This window comes from Solanum lycopersicum, chromosome 11, assembly GCF_036512215.1.
Source record: "Solanum lycopersicum chromosome 11, SLM_r2.1".
NCBI lineage: Eukaryota > Viridiplantae > Streptophyta > Magnoliopsida > Solanales > Solanaceae > Solanum > Solanum lycopersicum.
Window position 1 is genome coordinate 43763232 of NC_090810.1, and position 12525 is coordinate 43775756.

General features: G+C 31.9%; 1 protein-coding gene across 3 annotated transcripts; it reads left to right on the top strand.

The window, feature by feature from the left end:
* Positions 1 to 8842: 8842 nt before the first annotated feature.
* Positions 8843 to 12276, top strand: LOC101263079 (phosphatidylinositol/phosphatidylcholine transfer protein SFH12-like). Of its 3 annotated transcripts, none has more exons than XM_010314842.3 (14): positions 8843 to 8919; positions 9070 to 9172; positions 9251 to 9515; positions 9587 to 9686; positions 9770 to 10036; positions 10139 to 10216; positions 10303 to 10404; positions 10475 to 10524; positions 10697 to 10796; positions 10887 to 10979; positions 11068 to 11166; positions 11291 to 11399; positions 11474 to 11874; positions 11957 to 12276. In XM_010314842.3, exons 2-14 carry the CDS (start codon positions 9124 to 9126, stop codon positions 12041 to 12043), a joined length of 1800 nt encoding a protein of 599 aa, XP_010313144.3. In that variant the 5' UTR covers positions 8843 to 8919; positions 9070 to 9123; the 3' UTR covers positions 12044 to 12276. The 3 variants fall into 3 exon arrangements, with proteins under 3 accessions (XP_010313144.3, XP_019066412.2, XP_019066411.2); XM_019210867.2 differs by having other exon boundaries at positions 11633 to 11874; XM_019210866.3 differs by lacking the exon at positions 8843 to 8919 and adding an exon at positions 8958 to 8982.
* Positions 12277 to 12525: the final 249 nt, after the last annotated feature.

The window sequence follows — 12525 nt, forward strand, 5'->3', positions numbered from 1 at the left end:
GAAGGAACAAACCGGTTATGCAAAATTATATGTCAGCAATGAAGGATTTTAGTAAGGTTTTCAATTCACAACAGCAATACAACAAGAAAGAATAATCCAAAGCCTAACTAGAGTTGTTATTTCTTTTCAAAAATAGAGAACAATATCTAAAGTATGAACGAGGTGGGAGATGAGAGTTTAGAGTAATGAGGGCTTGTATTAAAAAGTGAATGAGTTATGTGAGAGTAAGAATGGTCAACGGACCGGAATGAATCGGTACCAGACCGGACCGGAATCCGTTGACCGAAATGTTGACCGATACCGGGATGAACCAGACCGAAATTACCGGGATGGTTCATCGGTTCCGTCCCGTTCCACTATATACCGGGATGGAACCGGAACGGGCCGGGATGGAACGGGACGGGATTAACGGGACAATATTTTTTGAAATTACGAAAATATAATTTATTTTTTTTAAGTATAAATTAATAATTTTTAAATTTATACTATAATATTTTACTTAATTTGATTTTAAAGATATTTTATTAATTTTTTTGTTATTGTTAAGTTTGCAATTAAAGTCTAATAAAGTTTTCAAAATTTAAATCTTTTGAAGTTTATACTTTATAAGTTATTACTTATATTCATTAATATTTATTTTATAAGTTATATTTATAACTTGTATCTTGTAAATATTAAATAAATAAAATTTGTAATTTTAAAAAAATTAAATTAAAATAAGGATAAAACAATTACAAAAATTTAAAAATATCAATTTAAATTATTTAAATTTGTCACAAATTACAATTTCAATTTACAACTATTAGTAGGGTACATAGCTTACACAGCCACCTTCTAGGAAGGGTTCTGTTTCAACTATCTCTCGAATGTAATACTAATAGTTGTATAGTCCCGTAAATCCTCTTTCTAACTCAGCTATGGATTGATTGTGATCAACTTTTGGTCTTGGTAAAGCTCGTTGACGATCTTGAATTTCCATGACATCATCACTATGAAAAGTTCAAATTGACTATTTAACTTTGGAAGTCCTTGATTTCTACGCTCAACATTTATCCAGTCTCTAAATAACACTGATATCTCCAAGTTGTCTTCTGCTAACGAATATATGTGGTCTCCAATTTGAAATCTTGCCGCGCTGAAAGCTGCCTCCGAAGCTACTGATGATCCTTGAATTGCAAGCACATCCTTCACCATCCTACTAAGTTTTGGAAATTGAGCTCCACGATTCCTCCACCAGTTCAATAGTTCCGGTATACCATCATCGTTTGTAATATCATCTGTACCCTGTTCAAGATATTTAACAAATTCACATTTATTAGAAGAGTCAATACCAAGTTTATGTTTCACTCGTCCATGAGCACCTACTTGATTCATAGACGTTTGAGGATTTTCAACATTATCTAAGAATGAATATTTATCATACATTTCTTTTGCAAAGAATTTTATACTATTTTGACATGTTACCAAATCAGGTTCTTCTTCAGGTTGAATATCTAAATTCTGATAAATGCATTCAACTAAAGCTTTTGCACTATATTCTTTATATTCGGGGTTGAAAAGAATTGCAGTTAAATAAATTTGAGGAATAGGAAAAAATATTTTTTAAATTTTTTAATCATAACTTCAATAGCAGAAGTGAATAAAGTATTTATTTTATATTCAGAAAAAATAGATGAAATCTCACATATGTGTATTAAAATTTCGGAAATAGCAAGATAATATATTCCAGAAAATTTTTTAGTAGCATCATAAAATGATTTCAAAAATATTCTAAGTTCATTTACTTCATCCCAATCACTATCATTAATTTTTAATTCAGGATAAGCATTATGATTATTAAATAGCGTAGTAATAGGTTGCCTATATGCATAAGCAACTTCAAGCATATCATAAAAGGAATTCCATCTAGTTTTTACATGCTTCAGAACTCTTCTAAATGGAAGTTTAAATGCATTACAAAGTTCTTTAAATTGATTAATTCTACTACTACTATTCATATGAAAAATGTAAAAACAAGCATTATCAATTTTATCACAACTATTTTCAAATAATTTCACACCGTCACTAACAACCAAATTTAATATATGCGTGGCACATCTAACATGAAAAACATATTTACTAATAGGACAAAGTCTAGGTTCTAGCATATTAATAGAATTTAAATTAGTAGAAGCATTATCTAAAGTAATACTAACGACTTTATCACAAAGACCAAAAAAATCTAAAATTTCCAACATAGTAGTAGCAATATAAATTCTGGTTTTTTTTGACAAATTTTATAACCAATAATTCTTTTTTGTAAATTCCAATTATAATCGATCCAATGCGCAGTAACAGTTAAATAATCAAAACCATTAGGACTACGACCCATATCAGTAGTAATAGCAACTCTACAATCCATCAGTTCAAAATAGGCACGTAAATATTGACAATGTTTTTCTTGAAATTTGAAAATATCTCTTTTAACCATGCTTCTTGATAAACCTTTAAAACTAGGATATATGTTTCACGAATATAAGCAATAAAACCCGGATGTTCTTCAAACTAAAAGGTAAACCACAAACAACAACCATTTTAGCAAAGTTTTCACGATCACGATCCTTGTTATTGGTTCGATGTGTAAGAGGACCACTTGGGTTCGAAGTATTTAATTCACTTTGAACCATATTTGATCCTCTAACCGATTCTTCAACATTATAATTTTCAACAACTTCAAGAGAAGACATATATGCAAACCACTCTTTATTATGCTTGTTAATCAAATGTTTTTTTAATCCCCCCGTTGAACCTCCAGTCCCATCAGATGTATATTTAAAATGTTGTTTACAAAGATTACATATACTAAAAGTTTTTTCTTCATTCAAATAACAAAATTTCCACACATGTGATTTTAAAGAACGTTGTACCTTGGTCTTACCTCTAGTTGGAATAATAGGGGGACGAGTAGTTCAAACCGGAGGTGGACCTTCAACACCTATACTATTGACTGTATTGAGGTCGGGGGCGGGGCTAGTCGGTGTATCATCTAAATCTACTTCTTCATCTAAATTTAATTGTTCACCCATTTCCACTTCTTCATTTTCTTGATTAATACCATAATGTCTTTCATAGAGTTCATGAAAATCATAGGAGTATCCAAATTAATATTTATAGGACCGGGACGGAAAAAACTAGTTTCATTCACATTCGTAAATTCATCTGTATTCATTCTAACAAGAGGAATTTTAGATTTAGAAGAACTAGCACCTTTATTAGTTTTTTTAACTAATTTTTTTACTGATTCTACTAGACCTTTTTTACTTCCACTTTTTTTAGAAGACTCCATGATATAAAATTATGAATTACAAAATATGAAACTTAACAAGAACAATAATATAACAAGAACAACTTACAAGTTAAATAATAAATACAAAAAATAAATATAAGATTAGAGAGTGGAACGAAGTTACCAAACGTTTGTGTAAGAACAAACGATTATAATGAAAATTAAAATATTGATGTCGAAACTTTAAATTTGAAGAAGATTCCTCCTCCGAAATACACCAAATGACCAAATGATATAAAGAATTTAGAACTGAATTGAATATTAAAAATTTGAATTTTAGAATTTATAATCCGTAATTGCTAAATCTTATAAGTTATAAATATGAATGGAATTTGGAAATATATACTCTCAAATACTCAAACTTATATTTGTAAGTTGTAATTTGTATATAAAATTTTTAGAAATCAACTCTAATTTATAAAACAAAAAAACTAGCCGTTTTAAATTTTTCCGTTTGAAATTGCCGTTGATCCGGGTCTCGGGAAAAGGGTAGGGACGGGGGGCTGGGCTGCAGCTGCAGACAGCAGTGCGCTGCAGCTTTTGATAAAAGCTGCAAGAGTGTAGACTGGCAGACTGCAGGGGCGGGCAGGGTGGGGCAGGGGCGGGCAGGGCGGGGCAGGGGCGGGTTTTTTGAATTTCAAAATATAATTTATTAAAAATATAAATATAAATTATATAAAATATAAAAATAATTAATATATATTATATAAACCGGACCGAACCGGAATGAACCAGGATGAACCGGTACAGGTACACTGGTACGAAGTCACAGTTCCGTCCCATTCCGTGTACCGGTTCAGACTATCCCGACCCGTCCCGTAGGCAACCGAAACGGGACGAACCGGTACGTTCCGTTCCGTTGACCAGTCTTATGTGAGAGTGTGAAATAATGAAGGGAGGAGTCTTATTTATATAGCAAAGAGAAGGAAACAAGTAAGGAAAAGAAATATTTAAAGGAATCAATTAATCACAATTTTCTTATTCCAAAGGAGAGCTAAAAGTCAGAGTTTTTTTAAAAATTATTTTTACCAAATATAAGCAAGTTAAAATAAATTAAGAGAGAGTAATACTATTTTACCTTAAATAAATAAGAGTCAAAAATTATTATTTTACCATATATAAATCAATTTAAATTCTTATTACTCAAGCAAATCAAGTAAGAATATTCACTATATTAGTAATACTCACAAGTTGACAGAATTTAAGGAAAGGAATAATTAAGGAATCAATTAAATATCTTCCTTACTTCTAAGGAGCCAAAAATCAGATTTAAAAAACTATTATCATTCTACCAAATATAAGTCACCAAATAAGATAAGGAAGATAAATAAGGTTGTCATAAACAACAATTAAGAATTGATCAAATCAAATATTAATGAAAAGGAGGGATTGATTAATATTATTTTTCTAAATAGAGAGCATGAAATCAGTAAATAACTATTTTCAAATGAGTAAATATTTTTTTTCAAGAACAAACAAGTAAGAAATTTGCTAATTTTATCAAATCAGCGAAGATTTATCATATAATTTTGACAGATTAATTTAAACATATTATAACACGTATGAGAAGTCAATCAAGAAATTTTTAAATAGAACAGCATACTTACAATTAGTAACATACATGAAAATTAAAACAAACATTGATCCTTCGTCGAATAATCTACATAATAATTAAGCAAGCTAGATTTACAAATTAACAATTAAGAGAACAAATGCATATCATTCTAAAATTCGAACATTGAAAAGAGAACAAAATATAATTGGGGTATGTGAATCACTTGAACTATGAATAGACAAAATAATAATAGATAAAAGAAATACCAAAGACGGATCTCAACAGATCCATCACATGACCCAAAGCTTGGACAACGACGGAGCTTGCTTTGTTGGAGTCGCTGCCAGAGTTTGCTGCTGGTACTGCAGGGAGAAGAGCGAAAAGATAAAAAAGAAGGGACGGTGAAAACATTACTGGCGACCTTCCTCGCCTTCGCCGGTGCAGCTCCCTGCGATGGTTGCTCGCCGATGGAGCTCGGAGCCGTCCGCTACTCTTGCCTGTGAAGGGGAAGGGAAGGAGAAGGGGAGAAAAAAGAGAGGAGGGGGAGACGAAGGAGAGGAGAGAGGAAGAGGGGCGACTTCCACCACTTGGAGGTGGCGATTCCCGCGGAAAGAATGGAGAAAGAGGGGGGAAGAAGATGAGGGAGGTGGAGAGAGGGAGAAGGGGAGGAAGCAGAGGAGAGGGGTGGCGACAGAGGGGCGTCGCCACCTCTGGCTGATGGCCTCGCAGGCCGGAGAAAAAAGAGAAGAGGGAGGGGCGACGCTGGAGAGAGTGGGAGAGAGTGGCGGCTGCCAAGGAGAGGGGAGAAAGAAAAGAAAATTTTAGGTTTTGATTTTCTAGTGTTTTGAAATCAGGAAGAAAAGGAAATTTAATCACAATCATTGATTTAATAAGAGATAAAGGGTTAGGATTTGATCTAGGATTTATTTATTTAAACGGACGAATGAGATTAAAAGATGACATTTACAGATTTTGTTGGATATAAAATGGCTAAATTGCAATAAAATTTGGCTAGAATTGGAATGAAAGAATGACTATGTTTGGAATAACATTGAAATTGATTTGGCAAGAATTTAAAGAAATTAGAATAAAATGGGCTACAATTTATTTTGAGGAAAATTTAGGAATTACTATTTAATTAAAATACTACATATATTAAAATATTTTATACAATTGAAAAATCATTTAGATTTTAAAACATTCGAAATTCATTAATAATTTTAAAATATTTTAATAATATATACAATAATCTTATAAAGTAAACATGCTAAAATATATAATTTCAAGCAAAATCGATTAAAAATTCTAAACCTTAAATAAATTTTAAAATACATATTTAATCGAATAGTATTCCTAAGAATGGTTAAAGATCGGTCAAAATTGGGTGTCAACAATATATATATATTAGATAGAATTATAATGATCATAACAAACTATTTAGATAAATATTATTCAAAAGAAGCTTCAAATTTCCATTAATTCTCCTCATTCATCAATAAAAAAATAAGTCAAGAATTAATTATTGTTCACTTTCATCATTATATTTGGTGAACATCATATTGAAAGAAGTATCAATCATTTTTTTGTAGAATTATCTAGCATGTGATCACATGTAACACCTTGGATTCAAGAAAGGGCGAGTTTTCAGAATTTCTAGTGCCATTCGACGGAGGACAACCACGATATGAGTACTGAACTACGGACCCTAGGTCTGTTTCGTGGATTGGCCAGCCAAAGTTGCTCAAGAGATCACGAACCATGGCCTGGACCAACGGATCTTCGGTGGGTCCATGGCCCGTGGAAGAGGTTTGTCGATCATGGCCTCAAATTTTAGTTTTTAAAGCTCACGACGGACGGGTAGGACAGACCATTAGTCAAACCACGGTCCGTTGGTCCAAGCGGTATGTCAAAGGTCGACAATTATATATCTTTAAGGGCAATTGGGTCTTTTCATAATTATTTTATTCTAATACTATGTCTTTTTACCCTTTTCTAAGGTTAGAAAAGAGTTTCTCCTTCTTTTGCTTGATCGCATTGCTTTAAATCTTCAAAAATTTTGTAAGTTTTTCCTTCTGACAAATTTTCATGCATATATCATTTGTCTACCAATGGCGGAGCTACAGTGTCTTGAGGGTGTTCAATTTGGACACCCTTCGCGGGAAAAAAATACCGTATATATAAGTAAAATGTTAATTGTAATAATTATAATAAATAAATTGGACAACCTAAGCACATTGACATGCTTTGGTCCAACGGTGTGAAGCTCCCTTGCTTACTTTAAAGTTGTGGGTTCGAATCCCCTAAGTTATTTCTTTAATTGTCTAACCTAATTAAATTACATTCTTAATTAAAAATTTAGGTTTAGTAGCTAGTTGAATTCAATGAATTTGACTTTTTATTTCCTCCCATTGAAATTTGAAACAAGACTTAATTTTAAATATAACACTTTTATTTTATTTATTAACTTATTCTTTAATTGTCTAAGTTAATAAATTACATTTTTAATTAAAAATTTAGGTTTAGTAGCTAACTGAATTTCAATGAATTTGACTTTTTATTTTCTCTCAATAAAATTTGAAGTAAAATTTAAATGTAATTATTTAATTTAAAGTTAATAAACAAACTCTAAACTATTTCTATAAAGCCGTTAAAAACAAACAAAAGAATAACTAATTTGATTTGCCTCCATTATTCATATCACGCCATTATTGTCATCACCAAAGATTAATGAAAGCCTGAAACGTAAAAATGATTTCTATTTAAGCTTAATGCTCCCCTTTTTTTTGCTTTGTTCGTTCACTTTATATTAAATTAAACACAAATATTAAAGCTAAATATTATGCAATTTGATTTTTAAAATTATGGAATATTCATTTGTAAAGAAAAGTAATATTAATATTATGTAGTTCAATTTTAATTTTTTCAATGCATCTGTTTATCGAAAAAAATACTTATGTATTATTTGAACATCCTTCGTAAAATTTCTAGTTTCGTCACTATGTCCGACGTTTATAAAAATAATCATTGTGTCTTTAGGAGTCCTTACCTTACCCTCTATATATGCCCTGAATAATTAAGTATGAATGGTGTATAGGTGGTATCATTACCAATTTTTTCGTTATTTTTGTTAGTATTATATATTACAAAAGTTGTTCTAAGAGTGTTGATTAATTAACTTTATTTTATTTTTAGTATAATAGACTCTTGTGTGAAGAAAATCAACATTATTGATAGTTTTTCCTCTAATTTTGTTAGAGACATACAATTTTTTTACAGGGTAAATAAATGATTCAAAATTTATAGTGTAAAAGAAAGTCTTTTTTTTGGTGCATGGTTTTATTATGTATGTTTCCCTTATATTAACGATAATATTTTTAAGCCTAAATATTTAACTTTTGAAGTTTGCGAAAGCTCATTATCAATTATATCAAATAGAAATCATTATTTTAGCATTAAAAAAAAAATTCACATTGATGATATAGAGAATTTTAAAGTTAAATGACCGGGATTTGTTTTTTTTATAAACATATATGTATATACATGAAAAACTAATCAAATTCGATTCTAAGTTCAAAACAAGATGGTATTATTTGTTATCATGATAGTGTGAAACATGAACAAGTTCACTCGTATGAAAAGGAGCAAATTGTTAAAAAGTATGATGAATATTATTGTTATGAATGTAACGCATTTGGTGAATATTCATCCAAGAAGTGTTATCTTATACATGTTATGTAGGTAATTAATATTAGACTTATATTAATAGGCACAAGTTTATGGAAAGAAGGTATTTAACAGGAAAGTGAAATGGTAGTAATCGGTTAAGGTAGTTGGTTGGAAGAAAAGAGGACCAATGATTTGTTTATATTACAATAAAAATATGGAAATGTGTGAAAATAAAAAATTATAGAAATTTTATAGCTTGTCCATTCACTTATTTATAAGGATCACCGTTTGTTTCGTGCAGAGTTGTTAGGTAATTTAAGAGAAAACTCCTCCATATTTTCTTATTGTCCCTGCCATTTCTTTTTTGTCACTGGTAATCAATCATCAATTATTATTATCTTTATTTACTCATTGGGTTTTTCTTATATTTCATAATGTAAAGTTTAATGACATACCTTGTGTTGTTTGTTCCTGATTAACCTTTTTTGTTTTGTATTACTAAAAATGATTTGAAATTTAATAGGTGTACCCATTCAGCAATAGAGTAAATTGTATAAATTGACACAGACCTGCAATCATGAGTGGCAAAATGTCAACAGGACCTCTTGAACGACCACTCAGGCCAAGTAAAAATTTGATGAAGAAATTATGTTGTTATTGCATTATGTGTAATGAATATTTGGATTAATTAATATTGTGTATAGGTATGGAAAAGATTGATGTTGAAAACACTGAGGAGGATAAGAAGCCAAGGCTAGGGTCATTCAAGAAAAAGGCACTTAATGCCTCCAACAAATTTAGACAATCTTTAAAAAAAACTGGCCGTAGAAGTAGTAGCAGGGTCATGTCTGTTGTGTTTGAAGATGAGCATGACGCCGAGGAAGCAAAGTCAGTAGATGCCTTTCGTCAAGCACTTATATTGGATGAATTACTTCCTGCACAACATGATGATTATCATATGATGCTAAGGTAGATTACATCATAGTGTCATTAGATTCACATGTGATCGCGATGCCTGATGCTCACGAGTGTATTTTTAGGTTTTTGAAGGCCAGGAAATTTGAATTAGATAAATCAAAGCAAATGTGGTCTGATATGATTAATTGGAGGAAGGAATTTGGTGCAGACACTATTATGCAGGTACATACTTTTTGAAATGTTCAGTAACTAAAAAATATTCCCAAAATTTGAATTTGAAGTTTTATTACCTCTTTCTTTCTTAGGACTTTGAGTTCAAGGAAAAGGAGGAAGTCGTCAAATACTATCCTCAAGGGCATCATGGAGTTGACAAAGACGGAAGACCAGTTTATATCGAAAGAATTGGTCAAGTAGATTCTACCAAGCTCCTACAAGTCACGACAATGGACCGATATCTTAAGTACCATGTGCAGGAGTTTGAGAGGACGTTCAATGACAAATTGCCAGCTTGCTCCATTGCAGCAAAAAAACATATTGATACAAGCACAACAATTTTGGATGTGCAAGGAGTGGTATATTCTGATATTTTATAACACAATTAGATATGGAAAGAAATCTATTTGTTCGTTTATAGCAATTACTAACTTAATTTACATCAATAATGAATGACTCAGGGACTTAAAAATTTCAACAAATCAGCAAGAGAACTTCTTCAATGCCTCCAAGGTATTGATGGTAACAATTATCCGGAGGTATTTGTTCTCCCATTAGACATATATATTTGATGAAAATGTTCAAGTTTGTATTGCTTACATGAATATCTTTATCGACTGTTTAGAGCTTGTGCCGTATGTATATCATCAATGCTGGTTCTGGATTCAGGCTATTATGGAACTCTGTTAAGTCATTCCTTGACCCCAAGACCACCGCAAAGATCAACGTAAGCCTAAATTCATTTTCAATCAGAATGGATGATTTTTCATAGGAATAACATGCTTCTTTCTTCTTAGGTTCTTGGTAACAAATACCAGAGCAAGTTGCTTGAAATAATTGATGCCAGGTAAACACAGGTGAACTTAAATATTCTCTTCCGCTTTCTGAGATTTCAAGTATACGTCCAACTAACAAATGTGCAACTCGTAAAAAGAAAATAACATTATATATATATTTATCACTAACTAAAGTTCATGTATAGAGGCTAAAGAGAGTTGTTTGTCACTGCCTTGCATCAGCGAACTTCCAGAGTTCTTAGGCGGTACTTGCACTTGTGAGGATAAAGGAGGATGTATGCTTTCTGATAAAGGGCCATGGAATGATCCAGAAATAATGAAGGTTAATTTCATCGAATCCTGTTTAAGTTTTTAGTACGTAAACGATACAATTTCCATTTCCATTGATACACACATGATTAATTTATGCCAGATGGTTCACAGTGGTATGCATAAATGCACAAAGAGAACTTCCATTCCAGTTGATGAGAAAACTATTTCAGAGGATGGGAATGCCAAGCCAAAGGTGCCTCATCGATCTTCCATAATTGTTGTTTGTTCTTTCTTTATAAATAACATTTTTATGAAGAGATTTCAATACATGTACGTTGTAGGACGCAAAGAAGAGCAATTCTATTAATCTGAGAACTGCATCTTCCAAGATCCAGCGGGATCATGTATCACCTACACAACTCTCCACTGTACACGAGGAAGTAAGGTTCTTCTACATCCGCAACATATTAGAATAGAATCCACATAAAATGAGCTTGAGCTTCACAAGAATAAAAGTATACTAATGCATTTGCTTATTCCCTATAAATTGAAATGTTTTTATAGGATGATATAATTAAGAAGCAACCTAGCGCATACACCCCTGTTGTTGACAAAGTAATTGAACCAACTATTCCTAAAGCTACAAAAGCGGACAACTACGCCATTGCTAAAGGTATAACCTCTCATTGCATGTATAGCAAATGTTTTAATAGTTGATATATTAACAATTACATTCCCTGTTTTCAGCTTCAGATTTCTTACCCATGCATGATATTTCTAAATCCCCCGATGGATTTAGCAACCACCTTTTCACAGGAGTGATGACATTTGTGATGGGTGTGGTGACAATGGTGCGAATGACACGCAACATGCCAAGAAAGCTTACAGATTCGACTCTCTTGTCAGGTTCATTAAAAGGAGTTGATATGCAAGTTAAACCAGTACATGGTCAAGAATATCGGTTGAGTGGACCTGCCATCTCAAATAATGAGTACTTCAGCATGATGAAACGTATGGGAGAGCTAGAGGAGAAGGTTATTAGTCTTAGCAACACGCCTAGTTCCTTACCACCCGAAAAAGAGGAAATGCTTAACAATGTCATGAGTCATGTTGATAAATTGGAGCAAGAACTTTGTGCAACAAAAATGGTATATATATACTTCTCTTGATACTCTATTATTCATATTTATGAGGGGCCGGTAAGACGACTAATATCATTAATATTGGCAGGCACTTGAGACAGCCCTTTCCCGTCAAGAGGAGCTCTTAGCTTACATTGAGAAGAAGAAGAAAAAGAAGAACTTCTTTGGTTTTTAAGGCAACATACACAAGAAATAATGTTGTTTGAATGGCCGATGACTCAAAGCTTATTTAAATTCCGTATTTGCAAATTTGCAATGCAAGTTAATATAAGCTACTGTATATGATCTGGCTATTACCTCTTTTTAGATTTTCATTCAGCAACAATTACTTGTTAATTTGTGGCTTGCATTTTTGCTTCTAATTAGTTTTCTGTGTATATATATGATGGATAAGAGCAGTTTGCATTAGTTATGTTCTAATTCATATTCTTGCCTTACCTTTCTTCTTTAGTATACTTCCCATCTTGCTTCCTCTTCCTCTCTCAAAATATAATACTGGACGTTGTGCACATAATGAAAAACTAAACAGGAACAATAATACAAGAGCTAGGTCGCAGAATGTCACACTTCCATCATCTCAAAAACAAATTATTAGCAATACAATTTGCTCCATATACATTTCCAATAGATACAAATGTGGTACTGAATTTTCAAAAA